At 40.8% G+C, this 22,976-nt stretch overlaps 1 protein-coding gene and 4 non-coding genes across 5 annotated transcripts in view; all 5 read left to right on the top strand.

Moving 5' to 3' along the window:
- LOC109876751 (neuronal acetylcholine receptor subunit alpha-7) overlaps window positions 1-22,976 on the top strand; it is a 68,785-nt gene that overhangs the window by 15,455 nt on the left and 30,354 nt on the right. Inside the window, exons 4-5 of the mRNA XM_031812948.1 lie at window positions 975-1,084; window positions 2,599-2,678. Coding sequence (XP_031668808.1) covers window positions 975-1,084; window positions 2,599-2,678 — 190 coding nt within the window. The remainder of the gene's footprint in view (window positions 1-974; window positions 1,085-2,598; window positions 2,679-22,976) is intronic.
- Window positions 14,842-14,911, top strand: trnae-uuc (transfer RNA glutamic acid (anticodon UUC)). The gene has a single exon. It is a non-coding gene; the product is annotated as a tRNA-Glu (tRNA).
- trnar-acg (transfer RNA arginine (anticodon ACG)) lies at window positions 19,186-19,258 on the top strand. Its single transcript has one exon. It is a non-coding gene; the product is annotated as a tRNA-Arg (tRNA).
- Window positions 20,519-20,591, top strand: trnar-acg (transfer RNA arginine (anticodon ACG)). Its single transcript has one exon. It is a non-coding gene; the product is annotated as a tRNA-Arg (tRNA).
- Window positions 20,802-20,873, top strand: trnae-uuc (transfer RNA glutamic acid (anticodon UUC)). The gene has a single exon. It is a non-coding gene; the product is annotated as a tRNA-Glu (tRNA).

Genomic DNA, 22,976 nt, shown 5'->3' with positions numbered 1-22,976 from the left:
AATAAAGACTGGGACAGATTCTAATCTGATCTGCTCTGTGTGATTTAATAAAGACTGGGACAGATTCTAATCTGATCTGCTATGTGTGTTTAATAAAGACTGGGACAGATTCTAATCTGATCTGCTCTGGGTGTTTAATAAAGACTGGGACAGATTCTAATCTGATCTGCTCTGTGTGTTTAATAAAGACGGGGACAGATTCTGATCTGATCTGTGTGTTTAATAAAGACTGGGACAGATTCTGATCTGCTCTGTGTGTTTAATAAAGACTGGGACAGATTCTAGTCTGATCTGCTCTGTGTGATTTAATAAAGACTGGGACAGATTCTAATCTGATCTGCTCTGTGTGTTTAATAAAGAATGGGACAGATTCTAATGTGATCTGCTAAGTGTGTTTAATAAAGACTGGGACAGATTCTGATCTGATCTGCTCTGGGTCTTTAATAAAGACAAGGTTCTGTCAGCAATACCCTTAGAGTCCCACAGGAGGCTGCTGAGGGGAGGTACGACTCATAATAATGTATTGAATTGAGTTAATGGAATGGTATCAAACACATGGAAACCAGGTGTGTGATGTGTTCGATAACATTCCATTTGTTCCATTCCAGCCATTACTATGAGCCAGTCCTCCCTAATTAAGGTTCCGTCAGCCGCCTGTGCCTTAGACATAACAATCAGTAATACAAACAGTTAGTCATGACAAACAGCTATAGTTAACACTCCTACACTTCTTATACCCTTTAAAGATGTTCCTTTTTGTTGCTATGCAATGATTTCCCCAGTTACCACAAAACTTTGACCATTTCCATTTTCAGATTCATCTGCATAGATGGATACTTTGTTTATCAAACCGTGATCAAGTTCAACAAGCGATGCGAGGCCACAGAACCTCCCACTAATGAACTTAGCTTATCTGGAAACGTGTGTGGAGGAGTGGTGAAAATATGAGGAGTGAGTTATGTTTCTCTCTCCAGTACTGGAATGATTATTACCTGCAGTGGAATCAGTCTGAGTACCCCGGGGTGGCCAATGTGAGATTCCCTGATAGCCAAATCTGGAAGCCAGACATCCTGCTATATAACAGGTTAGTACTATACCAGTAATCTTGGACCCCATAACCAATTCTTGCTCTCTACAGCTGGCCAAGTCCATTACAATGGCCTCTAATGTATTACCATGAGGTGGAAGCAGGACTTATATAGTTTGTAAGACAGGTGTTGAGCTCTTGTACATGAAATGCTTTTGAACATATTGCCATATCATATGACCGTGTTGATTTGAGGAAATAAACTATTTTCCTAACATTGGAAATGTACAATACACAGATTATAATAGCATGAACTGCGTCTTTAGGAGCCAGCCTGATCTCGTGAGGTTACAGAATGATGTGCGTTTTAAGTAAGGCTGGCCAGCAAGGCTATTCTTCATGCAAGTCAAGTCAGAAAAAGCTAAAGAGTTATTTCACCAAAAATGCAGAATTCCATATGCTATTATATACCTTTAACCCTCAAGGACAATCACAGTGAAGAAAATGTAAATGAATGTAAATAAAATGGTAACAGCAGAACCCCCTGCCTGTTTCCCCCTAATGCAGAAAAGAACATTCTCGTCCCTATCTGTCACTGTTCTTCTGAACAAAGCCTTAGTTTCACCCCAGTCGATTACATTCCACTATGATGGCTTTTTGCCTCCCGTGGAACGGCAACTCTTTTAACTTGAGCTCACCTTTCTCCATTCCTATTGAAGCCTTTGGGAGTTCAGTTGGAGGAGTGCATTATGTGTTGCGAGAGACCGAGCTCTACACTGACTAGGCCATCTCTAGGGGAATGTAGCTGTTGCTATGCTGCAACAAAGGAACCATACTTCAGGTCTTCTATCACACGGTAACCTAGAAAATAATGAGGCAGGAATACTCATTTTGAAGGCTGGCATATCTTTTAAACTTTTTAACACCAGCTACAGTAATGGAATTGATACAGTACATTTTCTTTGCCATGTAATCCTTTGTGAGTAGTATGAATGGAGGTGGAGCTACATCCTGATTAACAGTCTGTGTTGCTCTAGTGATTTATAGCTGTATGATTCATGATCGTGGTTTTCACAGCTCAAGGTCATACTACCACACCAATAAAAGACTGTTGTGTTGCAGTCTGCACATTAATGTAGTGGGTCCCAAACCTCTTCTAAGGGCCTGTCTGCACATTAATGTAGTGGGTCCCAACCCTCTTCTAAGGGCCTGTCTGCACATTAATGTAGTGGGTCCCAACCCTCTTCTAAGGGCCTGTCTGCACATTAATGTAGTGGGTCCCAACCCTCTTGTAAAGGCCTGCCTATACATTAATGTAGTGGTTCCCAACCCTCTTGTAATGGCCTGCCAACCTCTCCAGTGCAAGCACACCTAATTCCACTAGTCAACCAATCAGCACACCTAATTCCACTAGTCAACCAATCAGCAAAGCAATAATTTGTTAAATCAGCTGTGCTACTGTAGTGTTGGAATGTAACTCGTATTTGGGATGGCTGGGCATCCCCAAGGAGCGGGTTTGGGAACGACTGCACTAATGCCCACTAACTGAACACATCCATGTTCTCCCATAGTGCCGATGAGAGATTTGATGCTACCTTCCATACCAATGTGTTGGTCAACTCCTCTGGGTCCTGCTCCTACTTGCCTCCAGGTAAGTATAGCTCAAGTACCATCCCTGGATATCCATATTCAATACCTTCCACATTAACTCTGTTTTAGAAGCTCACCTTCTATGGTTTTGACCTGTTCAGTTGGCTCTGGTGTCTAAGCTAGATGCCCTCAATCTCACCCAAATTATCATGGAACCTACCAGGTACAACCCCAAATCCATAAACACGGGCACCCTCATAGATATCATCCTGACCAACCTGCCCTCTAAATACACCTCTGCTATCTTCAACGAGGGTCTCAGTGATCACTGTCTCATTGCCTGCGTCCGTAATGGGTCAGCGGTCAAATGACCACCTCATCACTGTCAAACACTCCTTAAAACACTTCAGCGAGCAGGCCTTTCTAACCGACCTGGCCCGGGTATCCTGGAAGGATTTTGACCTCATCCTGTCAGTAGAGTAGATGCCTGGTTATTCTTTAAATGTGCTTTCCTCACCATCTTAAATAAGCATGCCCCATTCAAAAAAGGTAGAACTAGGAAACAGATATAGCCCTTGGTTCACTCCAGACCTGACTGCCCTTGACAAGCACAAAAACATCCTGTGGCGTACTGCATTAGCATCGAATAGCCTCTGCAATGGGCAACTTTTCAGGGAAGTTAGGAACCAATATACTCAGGCAGTTAGGAAAGCAAAGGCTAGCTTTTTCAAACAGAAATGTGCATCCTGTAGCACGAACCCCAAATGTTCTGGGACACTGTAAAGTCCATGGAGAATAAGAGCACCTCCAGCTGCCCACTGCACTGAGGCTAGGAAACACTGTCACCGATAAATCCATGATAAATGAGAAATTCAATAAGCATTTTTCTATGGCTGGCCATGCTTTCCACCTGGCTACCCCTACCCTGGTCAACAGCTCTGCACCCTCCACAACAACTTGCCCAAGCCTCCCATATTTCTCCTTCACCAAAATCCAGATAGCTGATGTTCTGAAAGAGCTGCAAGATCTTATTTTGCCACTATGGCCTATTTATTGCCTTACCTCCCTAATCTTACTTCATTTGCACTCACTGAATATAGACTTTTCTATTGTGTTATTGACTGAACGTTTCTTTATTCCATGTGTAACTCTGTGTTGTTGTTTGTGTTGCACTGCTATGCTTTATCTTGGCCAGGTCACAGTTGTAAATGAGAACTTGTTCTCAACTGGCCTACCTGGTTAAATAAAGGTGATCTGGCCGACCTGGTTAAATAAAGGTGATCTGGCCGACCTGGTTAAATAAAGGTGATCTGGCCGACCTGGTTAAATAAAGGTGATCTGGCCGACCTGGTTAAATAAAGGTGATCTGGCCGACCTGGTTAAATAAAGGTGATCTGGCCGACCTGGTTAAATAAAGGTGATCTGGCCGACCTGGTTAAATAAAGGTGATCTGGCCGACCTGGTTAAATAAAGGTGAACTGGCCGACCTGGTTAAATAAAGGTGATCTGGCCGACCTGGTTAAATAAAGGTGATCTGGCCGACCTGGTTAAATAAAGGTGATCTGGCCGACCTGGTTAAATAAAGGTGATCTGGCCGACCTGGTTAAATAAAGGGGAAACAAAAATACAATAAAAAACACTTCCTCTAGGTACAGTGGTTGCGAAACTACTCACCCCCCTTGGCATTTTTCCTAGTTTGTTGTCAGACAACCTGGAATTAAAATTGATTTTGGGGGGGTTTGTATCATTTGATTTACACAACATGCCTACCACTTTGAAGATTTGTTATTGTGAAACAAACAAGAAATAAGACAAAAAAAATGAACATTTGAGCGTGCATAACGATTCACCCCCCCAAAGTCAATACTTTATAGAGCCACCTTTTGCAGTAATTACAGCTGCAAGTCTCTTGGGGTATGTCTCTATAAGCTTGGCACATCTAGGCACTGGGATTTTTGCCCATTCTTCAAGGCAAAACTGCTCCAGCTCCTTCAAGTTGGATGGGTTCCGCTGGTGTACAGCAATCTTTAAGTCATACCACAGATTCTCAATTAGATTGAGGTCTGGGATTTGACTAGGCCATTCCAAGACATTTAAATGTTTCCCCTTAAACCACTCAAGTGTTGCTTTAGCAGTATGCTTAGGGTCATTGTCCTGCTGGAATGTGAACCTCTATCCTAGTCTCAAATCTCTGGAAGACTGAAACAGGTTTCCCTCAAGAATTTCCCTGTATTTTGTGCCATCTGTCATTCCTTCAATTCTGACCAGTTTCCCAGTCCCTGCCAATGAAAAACATCCCCACAGCGTGATGCTGCCACCACCATGCTTCACTGTGGGGATTGTGTTCTCGGGGTGATGAGGTGTTGGGTTTGTGCCAGACATAGGGTTTTCCTTGATGGCCAAAATGCTACATTTTAGTCTCATCTGACGAGAGTACTTTCTTCCTTATGTTCTCCCACATGCCTAATGGTGAACACCAAACGTGTTTGCAGATTTTTTTTATTTAAGCATTGGCTTTTTTTCTGGCCACTCTTCCGTAAAGCCCAGCTCTGTGGAGTGTACGGCTTAAAGTAGTTCTACGGACAGAAAGTCCAATCTCCGCTGTGGAACTTTGCAGATCATTCAGGGTTATCTTTGGTCTCTTTGTTGCATCTCTGATTAATGCCCTCCTTGCCTGGTCTGTGAGTTTTGGTGGGCGGCCCTCTCTTGGCAGGTTTGTTGTGGTGCCATATTCTTTCCATTTTTTAATAATGGATTTAATGGTGCTCCGTGGGATGTTCAACATTTCTGATATCTTTTGTAACCCAACCCTGATCTGTACTCCTCCACAACTTTGTCCCTGACCTGTTTGGAGCTCCTTGGTCTTCATGGCGCTACTTTCTAGGTGGTGTCCCTTGCTTGGTGGTGTTGCAGACTCTGGGGCCTTTCAGGACAGGTGTATGTATATATACTGAGATCATGTGGCACTTAGATTGCACACAGATGGACTTTATTTAACTAATTATGTAACTTCTGAAGGTAATTGGTTGCACCAGATCTTATTTAGGAGCTTCATAGTAAAGGGGGTGAATACAGACGCACGCACCACTTGTTGAATTTATTTAATTATTTTTCAAGTATTTTTTTTTTCATTTCACTTCAGCAATTTGGACTATTTTGTGTATGTCCATTACATGGAATCCAAATAAAAATCTATTTAAATAACATGTGTTTGCAACAAAATAGGAACAATGCTAAGGGGAGTGAATACATTTGCAAGCCACATGTCCAGGATCAGCTTCCACTCCCCCAATCATAACCTTAACCATTAACTTCACTCTACTCCTGGAAAGAAAGTGTACCCAAGCCACTGTACATGTCCAGGATCAGCTTCCACTCCCCCAATCATAACCTTAACCATTAACTTCACTCTACTCCTGGAAAGAAAGTGTACCCAAGCCACTGTACATGTCCAGGATCAGCTTCCACTCCCCCAATCATAACCTTAACCATTAACTTCACTCTACTCCTGGAAAGAAAGTGTACCCAAGCCACTGTACATGTCCAGGATCAGCTTCCACTCCCCCAATCATAACCTTAACCATTAACTTCACTCTACTCCTGGAAAGAAAGTGTACCCAAGCCACTGTACATGTCCAGGATCAGCTTCCACTCCCCCAATCATAACCTTAACCATTAACTTCACTCTACTCCTGGAAAGAAAGTGTACCCAAGCCACTGTACATGTCCAGGATCAGCTTCCACTCCCCCAATCATAACCTTAACCATTAACTTCACTCTACTCCTGGAAAGAAAGTGTACCCAAGCCACTGTACATGTCCAGGATCAGCTTCCACTCCCCCAATCATAACCTTAACCATTAACTTCACTCTACTCCTGGAAAGAAAGTGTACCCAAGCCACTGTACATGTCCAGGTTCAGCTTCCACTCCCCCAATCATAACCTTAACCATTAACTTCACTCTACTCCTGGAAAGAAAGTGTACCCAAGCCACTGTACATGTCCAGGATCAGCTTCCACTCCCCCAATCATAACCTTAACCATTAACTTCACTCTACTCCTGGAAAGAAAGTGTACCCAAGCCACTGTACATGTCCAGGATCAGCTTCCACTCCCCCAATCATAACCTTAACCATTAACTTCACTCTACTCCTGGAAAGAAAGTGTACCCAAGCCACTGTACATGTCCAGGATCAGCTTCCACTCCAGCAATCATAACCTTAACCATTAACTTCACTCTACTCCTGGAAAGAAAGTGTACCCAAGCCACTGTACATGTCCAGGATCAGCTTCCACTCCCCCAATCATAACCTTAACCATTAACTTCACTCTACTCCTGGAAAGAAAGTGTACCCAAGCCACTGTACATGTCCAGGATCAGCTTCCACTCCCCCAATCATAACCTTAACCATTAACTTCACTCTACTCCTGGAAAGAAAGTGTACCCAAGCCACTGTACATGTCCAGGATCAGCTTCCACTCCAGCAATCATAACCTTAACCATTAACTTCACTCTACTCCTGGAAAGAAAGTGTACCCAAGCCACTGTACATGTCCAGGATCAGCTTCCACTCCCCCAATCATAACCTTAACCATTAACTTCACTCTACTCCTGGAAAGAAAGTGTACCCAAGCCACTGTACATGTCCAGGTTCAGCTTCCACTCCCCCAATCATAACCTTAACCATTAACTTCACTCTACTCCTGGAAAGAAAGTGTACCCAAGCCACTGTACATGTCCAGGATCAGCTTCCACTCCCCCAATCATAACCTTAACCATTAACTTCACTCTACTCCTGGAAAGAAAGTGTACCCAAGCCACTGTACATGTCCAGGATCAGCTTCCACTCCCCCAATCATAACCTTAACCATTAACTTCACTCTACTCCTGGAAAGAAAGTGTACCCAAGCCACTGTACATGTCCAGGATCAGCTTCCACTCCAGCAATCATAACCTTAACCATTAACTTCACTCTACTCCTGGAAAGAAAGTGTACCCAAGCCACTGTACATGTCCAGGATCAGCTTCCACTCCCCCAATCATAACCTTAACCATTAACTTCACTCTACTCCTGGAAAGAAAGTGTACCCAAGCCACTGTACATGTCCAGGATCAGCTTCCACTCCCCCAATCATAACCTTAACCATTAACTTCACTCTACTCCTGGAAAGAAAGTGTACCCAAGCCACTGTACATGTCCAGGATCAGCTTCCACTCCCCCAATCATAACCTTAACCATTAACTTCACTCTACTCCTGGAAAGAAAGTGTACCCAAGCCACTGTACATGTCCAGGATCAGCTTCCACTCCAGCAATCATAACCTTAACCATTAACTTCACTCTACTCCTGGAAAGAAAGTGTACCCAAGCCACTGTACATGTCCAGGATCAGCTTCCACTCCCCCAATCATAACCTTAACCATTAACTTCACTCTACTCCTGGAAAGAAAGTGTACCCAAGCCACTGTACATGTCCAGGATCAGCTTCCACTCCCCCAATCATAACCTTAACCATTAACTTCACTCTACTCCTGGAAAGAAAGTGTACCCAAGCCACTGTACATGTCCAGGATCAGCTTCCACTCCCCCAATCATAACCTTAACCATTAACTTCACTCTACTCCTGGAAAGAAAGTGTACCCAAGCCACTGTACATGTCCAGGATCAGCTTCCACTCCCCCAATCATAACCTTAACCATTAACTTCACTCTACTCCTGGAAAGAAAGTGTACCCAAGCCACTGTACATGTCCAGGATCAGCTTCCACTCCCCCAATCATAACCTTAACCATTAACTTCACTCTACTCCTGGAAAGAAAGTGTACCCAAGCCACTGTACATGTCCAGGATCAGCTTCCACTCCCCCAATCATAACCTTAACCATTAACTTCACTCTACTCCTGGAAAGAAAGTGTACCCAAGCCACTGTACATGTCCAGGATCAGCTTCCACTCCCCCAATCATAACCTTAACCATTAACTTCACTCTACTCCTGGAAAGAAAGTGTACCCAAGCCACTGTACATGTCCAGGATCAGCTTCCACTCCCCCAATCATAACCTTAACCATTAACTTCACTCTACTCCTGGAAAGAAAGTGTACCCAAGCGCGCTTAAGCCCAGCTTGAAGAAATGTATTGACCCGTTGAAGTATCCTGGGGTAAGGAATGATTTTTGGATTCACTCTACTCGTTTCAGTTACCTTGAGTTAATGTCAGGTTTCAGGGAAGATGACGCCACAGCGTGAGGCTAGTCTTGCTAGGACTAGACCTCCACTGCACAAGCCAAATGCACAGTCAGTCATTAGATCAATATCGTGGTAGGAAGGATGTTTTGGCTTTCAAAGCACTTTTTTTTATTGTTTCGTCCAACATCCCGGAACCATAATCCAATTTCATCTTTGATATGAGATGATTCTGAAAGCTCTACCACTATGTTCAATTGACCATCTGTTCTTTAAATGGGGCAATCTGCAATAGCTACATCCATGTTTGGACTGATGAAATAAATATATGTACCCATTGATTATTTAAGAATATAACTTATAAATGCCCCATGAGCTTAGTTCAACTGTCGTACCCCATTGTAACCCAAAATATATGTTTGTTTTACTCCAATGTTTGTAAACAAACACTCTATAGCCTCGAAACATGGTTACAACTATAATTGTGATATCATGGCTGGTCACTCGTTGCATCTATAGCTCTGTATATGAATTTGAGTGGTTGCATTTCTCTAGCCCCACATCCCTCAGCTTTTTAGCGAAACAGTGGCAGGGGGTTTGCTTTGTTATCGTTTCAACTGCTGATTGCCGCTTTTAAAGATATGTCCAGATATGACAATAAACCATACATCAACATTTAACCCAACGTGAGAAAGAAATGCAATTGATTTTGGTTGAGTGGGATTTTTATACAGTACTTATACTGTAAGTGAAATAAACCCCTTTAACCCAATCTAATATTTTCAGATATTTGATATTCGTACTAAGCAGATTTAGCACCATTCTGTCAGTTGAGAAATATTGCTTTGAAATACATGTCTTCATATTATCACAAAATACACTACTTCAATGTTGCCCTATTATTATCTGTCTATTTCTACACTTCTGGGGGCCTGAAATTGGTGCAGAATAATAATAGTAAGAAGAATTACAAAGAAGAAGACGAAGAAGATCATTAGAATGCTGTCTTTCATTCCAACCAATACAAGACCACTCCAGTTTTAGTCCCACTTCACTGCAGATTAAATACATTTATTTGTTAGTTTTCTAGCTTGTCCTCGTTTCTTTTCCTCCCACCCAAGAGACCCGACAATCCTCCTGTAACTTCCCTTCAGTCATTCATGATGTATGTCATCATGGTTGCGTCCCAAACAGCCCCCTATTCCCTACATATTCCCTATGTAGATCACATGCACTACTTTTGACTAAGCCTACATCACATGTAGGGAATAGGGTGCCATTCGAGACACAACCATAGTCCCTGAAGATATCAAAGAGAACAGTCTGTGGTAAAATCTCATAGAATTGCAACATTCTACCAAGAAGCTGTGGGTGTAAAAACCCAATGTTAAAGGTCAGATTCAGAGGTTTTTATCTCTATCAAATCATTTCTGGGTAACAATTAAGTAACTTACTGTGATAGTTTTCAATTAAACTGGTCAAAAAGAAACAAAAATGGCTTCTTGGCAAAGATTTCTCAAGTAAGAATTCAGTTAGGACTGTCTGGTAGTGGTCTGAGTGGGGAGGGGACAACTGAAAACTAGCTGCTATTGGCAGAGAGGTTTGGAACTCTCTTTCTTATTGTTCTATTAACTCATTCACTGCCTGGTGATGTCACCATAACTCCATAACACCAAAACAGGCTGAAATGTATTTTTAAACAGCTCTTCTGAAAAAGACTCTGGGCATTCTCATAATTTCACAGTATTATTCCAACCTCATAGTGTGGAAATATATATATTTTTTAAATGTAGAAATTCACGTTTTTGACTGCACTGGGCCTTTAAACTACCTTTTTAACTGTGGTTGGCTGAGAAGTAGATTTTTTTCAGTTGCTACAATCTTCAACACTGTCATTCTTATTTCGTCTTCTGACAACACAATAACTACAAGTATTTTTCAGTTTCTGTTTTACTTTGGCTGACAGTCTGATTCCCTAACAAACTAGTTTTATTCATTGAATTACTTCGTATCCATCGAGTGTTTCCTCCATTGCATTGATGTTGATTTGTGATGTGTTTTAAAATGCATTCTACATTTTAATTCCACATCAGTGCTGCTTGGTTCATAAGATTGGCTCTGTTCATTCTGTAGAATACTATGTGTAGGAATGAGATTGGCTCTGTTCATTCTGTATAATAACATGTGTAGGAATGAGATTGGCTCTGTTCATTCTGTAGAATACTATGTGTAGGAATGAGATTGGCTCTGTTCATTCTGTAGAATACTATGTGTAGGAATGAGATTGGCTCTGTTCATTCTGTATAATAACATGCGTAGGAATGAGATTGGCTCTGTTCATTCTGTATAATAACATGCGCAGGAATGAGATTGGCTCTGTTCATTCTGTATAATAATATGTGTAGGAATGAGATTGTCTCTGTTCATTCTGTATAATAACATGTGTAGGAATGAGATTGGCTCTGTTCATTCTGTATAATAACATGCGCAGGAATGAGATTGGCTCTGTTCATTCTGTATAATAACATGCGCAGGAATGAGATTGGCTCTGTTCATTCTTTATAACATTGGCTCTGTTCATTCTGTAGAATACTATGCGTAGGAATGAGATTGGCTCTGTTCATTCTGTATAACATGTGTAGGAATGAGATTGGCTCTGTTCATTCTGTAGAATACTATGCGTAGGAATGAGATTGGCTCTGTTCATTCTGTATAATAACATGTGTAGGAATGAGATTAGCTCTGTTCATTCTTTATAACATGTGTAGGAAAGAGATTAGCTCTGTTCATTCTATATAATAACATGCGCAGGAATGAGATTGGCTCTGTTCATTCTGTAGAAATACTATGCGTAGGAATGAGATTGGCTCTGTTCATTCTGTATAACATGTGTAGGAATGAGATTGGCTCTGTTCATTCTGTATAATAACATGCATAGGATTGAGTTCACTCTGCTGGTTCACTCTGCTTTTGTCAGAGGTCTGGGAAGTGAGAAGATACTGTAGTGTAAGTAATGTCTGACCAATCCCTTAATATACTGTAGTGTAGGCAGAGCCGGTCCTGTCCTCCCTGGGGCCCTAAGCAACATTCTGCTAAGGGGCCCTCCTACCTGACCCGAGAGAACATGTCAACCATTTACCATTGCCACACAGTCCCACCTGACACTTCAGTGCTCCCAGTACAATCCTCCCTCCTTTAAAACAGTTTGCTCCATCTGGTCGGTCTAAGAATAAGTAGACCTATACAGAACAGACTGAGGTATAAACAAGCCATATTTATTTAACAAAATATTTTCTATAGAATCTTAGATAAGTGTATATTAACATTAACATAAATAAGAAATGATAGAAAATATAGAAATAACAAAATATAACACTGAGCTTTGGCTCCTGCTGCCTGGTAATTAGTCCAGTCCTCACAATATTATACAATTAGCTTTGTCTATACATGTAAACATAAGCCTATAGGCTCTGGCTGCAGCTATATGTCTCAAAATAGTCAAGTAAAACCTACAGTTGAAGTCGGAGGTTTACATTACACGTAGGTTTGTAGTCATTAAAACTCGTTTTTCAACCACTCCAAATGTTTGTGGTAACAAAATATAGTTTTGGCAAGTCGGTTAGGACATCTACTTTGTGCATGACTGTCACGCCCTGGTCAAAATATTTTGTGTTTATCTTTATGTATTTGGTCAGGCCAGGGTGTGGCATGGGGTTTTTGTATTGGGGTGTGTTTTGTCTTGGGGTTTTGGTGTTAGTATTGGGATTGTAGCGTAGTGGGTTATCTAGCAAGGTCTATGGCTGTCTGGAGTGGTTCTCAATTAGAGGCAGGTGTTTATCGTTGTCTCTGATTGGGAACCATATTTAGGCAGCCATATTCTTTGAGTTTGTCGTGGGTGATTGTCCTATCTGTCCTATGTGTACTCTCTGTTAGTTTGCACAAGTATAGGCTGTTTTCGGTTTTCGTTTATGTTTTTGTAGTGTTCGTGTTTAGTCGTGTTTACGTTTGTTTAAATAAACATGGATCGCAATCGACACGCTGCAGTTTGGTCCGACTCTCCTTCATCACAACTAGGAAAGCCGTAACAATGACACAAGTTATTTTTCCAACAATTGTTTACAGACAGATTAATTCACTTATAATTCACTGTATCACAATTCCAGTGGGTCAGAAGTTTACATACACTAAGGTTGACTGTGTCTTTAAACAGCTTGGAAACTTCCAGAAAAATTATGTCATGGCTATAGAAGCTTCTGATAGGCTATTTTACATAATTTGAGTCAATTGGAGGGTACCTGTGGATGTATTTCAAGGCCTACCTTCAAACTCAGTGCCTCTTTGCTTGACATCATGGGAAAATCTAAAGAAATCAGACCTCAGAAAAAAATTGTAGACCTCCACAAGTCTGGTTCATACTTGGGAGCAATTTCCAAACGCCTGAAGGTACCACGTTCATCTGTACAAACAAGTACAAGTACGCAAGTATAAACACCATGGGACCACGCAGCCGTCATACCGCTCAGGAAGGAGCTGCATTCTGTCTCCTAGAGATGAACATACTTTGGTGTGAAAAGTACAAATCAATCCCAGAACAACAGCAAAAGACCTTGTGAAGATGCTGGAGGAAACAGGGTTAAAAGCATCTATATCCACAGTAAAACAAGTCCTATTTCGACATAACCTGAAAGGCCGCTCAGCAAGGAAGAAGCCACCGCTCCAAAACCACCATTGTTTTGTTTGGAGGAAAAAGAGGGAGGCTTGCAAGCCAAAGAACACCATCCCAACTGTGAAGCACGGGGGTGGCAGCATCATGTTGTGGGGGTGCTTTGCTGCAGGAAGGACTGGTGCACTTCACAAAATAGGTGGTATCATGAGGAGGGAAAATTATGTGGATATATTAAAGCAACATCTGAAGCATCTGTCTGGAAGTTAAAGCTTGGTCGCAAATAGGTCTTCCAAATGGACAATGACCCCAAGCATACTTCCAAAGTTGGCCCATCTAAAGCAATTGGCCAAAATTCACCCAACTAATTGTGGGAAGCTTGTGGAAGGCTACCTGAAACGTTTGACCCAAGTTAAACAATGCTACCAAATACTAATTGTGTGTATGTAAACTTCTGACCCACTGAGAATGTGATGAAAGCAATAAAAGCTGAAATAAATCCTTCTCTCTACTATGATTCTTATATTTCACATTCTTAAAACAAAATGGTGATCCTAACTGACCTAAGATAGGGAATTTTTACTAGGATTAAATGTCAGGAATTGTGAAAATTTTTATGTATTTGGCTATGGTGTATGTAAACCTCCGACTTCAACTGTATACAGCTATGTGATTAACTTTGGTTCCCTCTACAGCCTGGGCATTTTCAGCATTAGCATGGGCACCAGTCTGTCTGGGCACCAGTCTGTCTGGGCACCAGTCTGTCTGGGCACCAGTCTGTCTGGGCACCAGTCTGTCTGGAAGAAATTGAGAAACTATCTCACATAGTTACGCAGTTATTTACATAAATGCACATCTGCTATAAAATCTTAAATGTTAAGTGTGTAAACATTTTAATGTTTTAATTAAAATCTTACCATCAAAATATTCCTCTTCTGCACTTTCTTGAGGCAAAATCATCAACGATGTCATCATAGGACATGTGATTCCCCACGTCATGATTTATACTCATAATGGCCAGACCACTCAAACTTTCCTGTGACATGAAAGACCTCAGGTAGCTTTTGATGAGCTTTCATTTTGAAAAGGTTAGGATAGAGTTCCTCAAGGTTGTTCTCACAGAGACAGGAAAGCAGCTCAAAGGCAGTCAGTCATCTTGTCTGATGGCAGATCAGGTACATTCTGAATCTCATGTGCCAGATCCATTCCACTGATGTCACAGACATCTCTGAAGTTTAGAGTGTTTTCAACTTCCATGCAGTGAGCCTTTAAAGATTCACTGGACATCTGAGAGGCAGTGCTGAAGTTCAGCAGCACTCCATATTTGGTTTTCACGAACACATATTTTGTCTGTGATGTTGATATTTAAGTATGTGTCTTCCCATATGGTCTAGCGGTTAGGATTCCTGGTTTTCACCCAGGTGGCCGGTTCAACTCCCGGTATGGGAAAGAATATCTTGTCATTAGGTACGCAGTTGTGTAACAACAGATGCTGCATTTTAACTGGCAGCAGTTTCACACAACACAACAATATTCCCTCAGCAACAGGAAATGTGACATGTTATGTAGATTCAGATTATACAAGGCTTTTTAAACGTTGAATACACTTCATTGCTGCATTTCTTGCTCTGCAGTAAAATTCATGCGACAACAGGAAGATCAAATTAAGATATGCATCTGTAACAGAAATCCCAAGGAACCTTGTCGCTGACAGACACTATGACTGTGTATACTGGCCTAGGTGTGACCTGACTTCAGCTTGGCCGTGCGGCCAGTTTCACAATGGATAACGTGTCTGATAACAGGTCGGAAGATTGAATATTTGACTCCTGTTTGTTCAAAACTAGATTTATTTGACCAAAATCAAGCTGGGAAAAATACTGTATACTTTTCATTGTGTCTGGCAGTTCTCGATTCAAACACATTTTAGACTGATTTTATATGGGACTTTTCCCAAACATCTCTGAGAAAAAAGATGGAGCTTTAATTACAACAAGCATCATTTCAATGTTAATGGATTTGTCTGTGATGTTTTTTTAAGTAACTGTCTTCCCATATGGTCTGGCGTTTAGGATTCCTGGTTTTCGCCCGGTTGAACTCCCAGTATGGGAAAGAACATCTTGTCATTTGTGATGCACTTGTGTAAGAACAGATACCACATTTTAAATGGCAGCAGAATCACACAACACAACATATTCCCCAAGCAACAGGAAATGTGACATGTTTTGTAGATTCATAATTTACAAGACTTTTTAAACATTGATACACTTCAATTTGCATTTCTTGCTCTGCAGTAAAATTCATGGAACAACAGGAGATCAAATTAAGATATGCATCTGAAACAGAAAACCAAGGAACCTTGTTGTGACAGACGCTATGACTGTGTACACTGGTCTAGCTGTGACCTGACTTCAGCTTAGATGTGGGCCAGTGGCGCAATGGATAACGTGTCTGACTACGGATCAGAAGATTCTAGGTTCGACTCTGGCTGGCTCAATACTTATTTAATTGATTGAAATCAAGCTGGGAATGATACTGTATACCTTCAGTGCTTCTGGCTGTTCTCACTTCAAACACATTTTAGACGGATTTCATCTGGACATTCCCATCATCTCTGAGAAAAATGATGGAGCTTTGAAATCCAACAGGCATAATGTCACATTTAAAGATTTGTCTGTGATGTGTATTTTAAGTATGTGTCTTCCCATATGGTCTAGCGGTTAGGATTCCTGGTTTTCACCAGGTGGCCCGGTTCAACTCCCGTATGGGAAAGAATATCTTGTCATTAGGTACGCAGTTGTGTAACAACAGATGCTGCATTTTAACTGGCAGCAGTTTCACACAACACAACAATATTCCCTCAGCAACAGGAAATGTGACATGTTATGTAGATTCAGATTATACAAGCTTTTTAAACGTTGAATACACTTCATTGCTGCATTTCTTGCTCTGCAGTAAAATTCATGCGACAACAGGAAGATCAAATTAAGATATGCATCTGTAACAGAAATCCCAAGGAACCTTGTCGCTGACAGACACTATGACTGTGTATACTGGCCTAGTGTGACCTGACTTCAGCTTGGCCGTGCGGCCAGTTTCACAATGGATAACGTGTCTGAAACAGGTCGAAAAGATTGAATATTTGACTCCTGTTTGGTTCAAAACTTAGATTTATTTGACCAAAATCAAGCTGGGAAAAATACTGTATACTTTTCATTGTGTCTGGCAGTTCTCGATTCAAACACATTTTAGACTGATTTTATATGGGACTTTTCCCAAACATCTCTGAGAAAAAAGATGGAGCTTTAATTACAACAAGCATCATTTCAATGTTTATGGATTTGTCTGATGTTTTTTTTAAGTAACTGTCTTCCCATATGGTCTGGCGTTTAGGATTCCTGGTTTTCGCCCGGGTTGAACTCCCAGTATGGGAAAGAACATCTTGTCATTTGTGATGCACTTGTGTAAGAACAGATACCACATTTTAAATGGCAGCAGAATCACACAACACAACAATATTCCCCAAGCAACAGGAAATGTGACATGTTTGTAGATTCATAATTTACAAACTTTTTAAACATTGATACACTTCAAGTTTGCATTTCTTGCTCTGCAGTAAAATTCATGAACAACAGGAGGATCAAATTAAGATATGCATCTGAAACAGAAAACCAAGGAACCTTGTTGTTGACAGACGCTATGACTGTGTACACTGGTCTAGCTGTGACCTGACTTCAGCTTAGATGTGGGCCAGTGGCACAATGGATAACGTGTCTGATACGATCAGAAGATTCTATTCGACTCCTGTTTGGCTCAATACTTTATTTAATTGATTGAAATCAAGCTGGGAAAATACTGTATACCTTTCAGTGTTCTGGCAGTTCTCACTTCAAACACATTTTAGACTGATTTCATATGGACATTCCCATCATCTCTGAGAAAAATGATGGAGCTTGAAATCCAACAAGCATAATTTCAACATTTAAAGATTTGTCTGTGATGTTTTTTTAAGTATGTGTCTTCCCATATGGTCTAGCGGTTAGGATTCCTGGTTTCACCCAGGTGCCCGGGTTCAACTCCCAGTATGGGAAAGAATATCTTGTCATTAGGTACGCAGTTGTGTAACAACAGATGCTGCATTTTAACTGGCAGCAGTTTCACACAACACAACAATATTCCCTCAGCAACAGGAAATGTGACATGTTTTGTAGATTCAGATTATACAAGCTTTTTAAACATTGATACACTTCAAGCTGCATTTCTTGCTCTGCAGTAAAATTCATGGACAACAGGAAGATCAAATTAAGATATGCATCTGTAACAGAAAACCAAGGAACCTTGTCGTGACAGACACTATGACTGTGTACACTGGTCTAGCTGTGACCTGACTTCAGCTTGGCCGTGCGGCCAGTGGCACAATGGATAACGTGTCTGATAACAGGTCAGAAGATTCTATTTGACTCCTGTTGGTTCAAACTAGATTTATTTGACCAAAATCAAGCTGGGAAAAATACTGTATACTTTTCATTGTGTCTGGCATCTCGATTCAAACACATTTTAGACTGATTTTATATGGACTTTTCCCAAACATCTCTGAGAAAAAAGATGGAGCTTGAATTACAACAAGCATCATTTCAACATTTAAAGATTTGTCTGTGATGTTTTTTTTAAGTATGTCTTCCCATATGGTCTGCGCGTTTAGGATTCCTGGTTTTCGCCCGGGTTCAACTCCCGGTATGGGAAAGAATATCTTGTCATTTGTACGCAGTTGTGTAACAACAGATGCTGCATTTTAACTGGCAGCAGTTTCACACAACACAACAATATTCCCTCAGCAACAGGAAATGTGACATGTTATGTAGATTCAGATTATACAAGCTTTTTAAACGTTGAATACACTTCATTGCTGCATTTCTTGCTCTGCAGTAAAATTCATGCGACAACAGGAAGATCAAATTAAGATATGCATCTGTAACAGAAATCCCAAGGAACCTTGTCGCTGACAGACACTATGACTGTGTATACTGGCCTAGGTGTGACCTGACTTCAGCTTGGCCGTGCGGCCAGTTTCACAATGGATAACGTGTCTGATAACAGGTCGGAAGATTGAATATTTGACTCCTGTTTGGTTCAAAACTAGATTTATTTGACCAAAATCAAGCTGGGAAAAATACTGTATACTTTTCATTGTGTCTGGCAGTTCTCGATTCAAACACATTTTAGACTGATTTTATATGGGACTTTTCCCAAAATCTCTGAGAAAAAAGATGGAGCTTGTAATTACAACAAGCATCATTTCAATGTTTATGGATTTGTCTGTGATGTTTTTTTAAGTAACTGTCTTCCCATATGGTCTGGCGTTTAGGATTCCTGGTTTTCGCCCGGGTTGAACTCCCAGTATGGGAAAGAACATCTTGTCATTTGTGATGCACTTGTGTAAGAACAGATACCACATTTTAAATGGCAGCAGAATCACACAACACAACAATATTCCCCAAGCAACAGGAAATGTGACATGTTTTGTAGATTCATAATTTACAAGACTTTTTAAACATTGATACACTTCAAGTTTGCATTTCTTGCTCTGCAGTAAAATTCATGGAACAACAGGAGGATCAAATTAAGATATGCATCTGAAACAGAAAACCAAGGAACCTTGTTGTTGACAGACGCTATGACTGTGTACACTGGTCTAGCTGTGACCTGACTTCAGCTTAGATGTGGGGCCAGTGGCGCAATGGATAACGTGTCTGACTACGGATCAGAAGATTCTAGGTTCGACTCCTGGCTGGCTCAATACTTTATTTAATTGATTGAAATCAAGCTGGGAATGATACTGTATACCTTTCAGTGCTTCTGGCTGTTCTCACTTCAAACACATTTTAGACGGATTTCATCTGGACATTCCCATCATCTCTGAGAAAAATGATGGAGCTTTGAAATCCAACAGGCATAATGTCAACATTTAAAGATTTGTCTGTGATGTGTATTTTAAGTATGTGTCTTCCCATATGGTCTAGCGGTTAGGATTCCTGGTTTTCACCCAGGTGCCCGGTTCAACTCCCGTATGGGAAAGAATATCTTGTCATTAGGTACGCAGTTGTGTAACAACAGATGCTGCATTTTAACTGGCAGCAGTTTCACACAACACAACAATATTCCCTCAGCAACAGGAAATGTGACATGTTATGTAGATTCAGATTATACAAGGCTTTTTAAACGTTGAATACACTTCATTGCTGCATTTCTTGCTCTGCAGTAAAATTCATGCGACAACAGGAAGATCAAATTAAGATATGCATCTGTAACAGAAATCCCAAGGAACCTTGTCGCTGACAGACACTATGACTGTGTATACTGGCCTAGGTGTGACCTGACTTCAGCTTGGCCGTGCGGCCAGTTTCACAATGGATAACGTGTCTGATAACAGGTCGGAAGATTGAATATTTGACTCCTGTTTGGTTCAAAACTAGATTTATTTGACCAAAATCAAGCTGGGAAAAATACTGTATACTTTTCATTGTGTCTGGCAGTTCTCGATTCAAACACATTTTAGACTGATTTTATATGGGACTTTTCCCAAACATCTCTGAGAAAAAAGATGGAGCTTGTAATTACAACAAGCATCATTTCAATGTTTATGGATTTGTCTGATGTTTTTTTTAAGTAACTGTCTTCCCATATGGTCTGGCGTTTAGGATTCCTGGTTTTCGCCCGGGTTGAACTCCCAGTATGGGAAAGAACATCTTGTCATTTGTGATGCACTTGTGTAAGAACAGATACCACATTTTAAATGGCAGCAGAATCACACAACACAACAATATTCCCCAAGCAACAGGAAATGTGACATGTTTTGTAGATTCATAATTTACAAGACTTTTTAAACATTGATACACTTCAAGTTTGCATTTCTTGCTCTGCAGTAAAATTCATGGAACAACAGGAGGATCAAATTAAGATATGCATCTGAAACAGAAAACCAAGGAACCTTGTTGTTGACAGACGCTATGACTGTGTACACTGGTCTAGCTGTGACCTGACTTCAGCTTAGATGTGGGGCCAGTGGCGCAATGGATAACGTGTCTGACTACGGATCAGAAGATTCTAGGTTCGACTCCTGGCTGGCTCAATACTTTATTTAATTGATTGAAATCAAGCTGGGAATGATACTGTATACCTTTCAGTGCTTCTGGCTGTTCTCACTTCAAACACATTTTAGACGGATTTCATCTGGACATTCCCCATCATCTCTGAGAAAAATGATGGAGCTTTGAAATCCAACAGGCATAATGTCAACATTTAAAGATTTGTCTGTGATGTGTATTTTAAGTATGTGTCTTCCCATATGGTCTAGCGGTTAGGATTCCTGGTTTTCACCCAGGTGGCCCGGGTTCAACTCCCGGTATGGGAAAGAATATCTTGTCATTAGGTACGCAGTTGTGTAACAACAGATGCTGCATTTTAACTGGCAGCAGTTTCACACAACACAACAATATTCCCTCAGCAACAGGAAATGTGACATGTTATGTAGATTCAGATTATACAAGGCTTTTTAAACGTTGAATACACTTCATTGCTGCATTTCTTGCTCTGCAGTAAAATTCATGCGACAACAGGAAGATCAAATTAAGATATGCATCTGTAACAGAAATCCCAAGGAACCTTGTCGCTGACAGACACTATGACTGTGTATACTGGCCTAGGTGTGACCTGACTTCAGCTTGGCCGTGCGGCCAGTTTCACAATGGATAACGTGTCTGATAACAGGTCGGAAGATTGAATATTTGACTCCTGTTTGGTTCAAAACTAGATTTATTTGACCAAAATCAAGCTGGGAAAAATACTGTATACTTTTCATTGTGTCTGGCAGTTCTCGATTCAAACACATTTTAGACTGATTTTATATGGGACTTTTCCCAAACATCTCTGAGAAAAAAGATGGAGCTTGTAATTACAACAAGCATCATTTCAATGTTTATGGATTTGTCTGTGATGTTTTTTTTAAGTAACTGTCTTCCCATATGGTCTGGCGTTTAGGATTCCTGGTTTTCGCCCGGGTTGAACTCCCAGTATGGGAAAGAACATCTTGTCATTTGTGATGCACTTGTGTAAGAACAGATACCACATTTTAAATGGCAGCAGAATCACACAACACAACAATATTCCCCAAGCAACAGGAAATGTGACATGTTTTGTAGATTCATAATTTACAAGACTTTTTAAACATTGATACACTTCAAGTTTGCATTTCTTGCTCTGCAGTAAAATTCATGGAACAACAGGAGGATCAAATTAAGATATGCATCTGAAACAGAAAACCAAGGAACCTTGTTGTTGACAGACGCTATGACTGTGTACACTGGTCTAGCTGTGACCTGACTTCAGCTTAGATGTGGGCCAGTGGCGCAATGGATAACGTGTCTGACTACGGATCAGAAGATTCTAGGTTCGACTCCTGGACCTGGCTCCAATACCCTTATTTAATGTGATTTGAAATCAAGCTGGGACCATGATCCTTGTATACCTTCAGTGCTTCTGGATGTTCTCACTTCAAACACATTTTAGACGGATTTCATCTGGACATTCCCCCTCATCTCTGAGAAAAATATGGAAGCTTTGAAATCCAACAGGCATAATGTCAACATTTAAAGATTTGTCTGTGATGTGTATTTAAAGGATCGTGTCTTCCCATATGGTCTACGGTAGGATTCCTGGTTTTCAACCCAGGTGGCCTGGGTTCAACTCCGGTAGGGAAAGAATATCTTGCTCATTAGGTACGCAGTTGTGTAAACAACAGATGCGCATTTTAACTGGCAGCAGTTTCCACAACACAACAATATTCCCTCAGCAACAGGAAATGTGACATGTTATGTAGATTCAGATTATACAAGGCTTTTTAAACGTTGAATACACTTCATTGCTGCATTCTTGCTCTGCAGTAAAATTTCATGCGACAACAGGAAGATCAAATTAAGATATGCATCTGTAACAGAAATCCCAAGGAACCTTGTCGCTGACAGACACTATGACTGTGTATACTGGCCTAGGTGTGACCTGACTTCAGCTTGGCCGTGCGGCCAGTTTCACAATGGATAACGTGTCTGATAACAGGTCGGAAGATTGAATATTTGACTCCTGTTTGGTTCAAAACTAGATTTATTTGACCAAAATCAAGCTGGGAAAAATACTGTATACTTTTCATTGTGTCTGGCAGTTCTCGATTCAAACACATTTTAGACTGATTTTATATGGGACTTTTCCCAAACATCTCTGAGAAAAAAGATGGAGCTTGTAATTACAACAAGCATCATTTCAATGTTTATGGATTTGTCTGTGATGTTTTTTAAGTAACTGTCTTCCCATATGGTCTGGCGTTTAGGATTCCTGGTTTTCGCCCGGGTTGAACTCCCAGTATGGGAAAGAACATCTTGTCATTTGTGATGCACTTGTGTAAGAACAGATACCACATTTTAAATGGCAGCAGAATCACACAACACAACAATATTCCCCAAGC

The sequence above is a fragment of the Oncorhynchus kisutch genome, unplaced genomic scaffold (assembly GCF_002021735.2).
Source record: "Oncorhynchus kisutch isolate 150728-3 unplaced genomic scaffold, Okis_V2 Okis03b-Okis08b_hom, whole genome shotgun sequence".
Classification (NCBI taxonomy): domain Eukaryota; kingdom Metazoa; phylum Chordata; class Actinopteri; order Salmoniformes; family Salmonidae; genus Oncorhynchus; species Oncorhynchus kisutch.
Note: the sequence above shows the minus strand (reverse complement) of the source record. Positions and strands in the feature narration are given on the sequence as shown.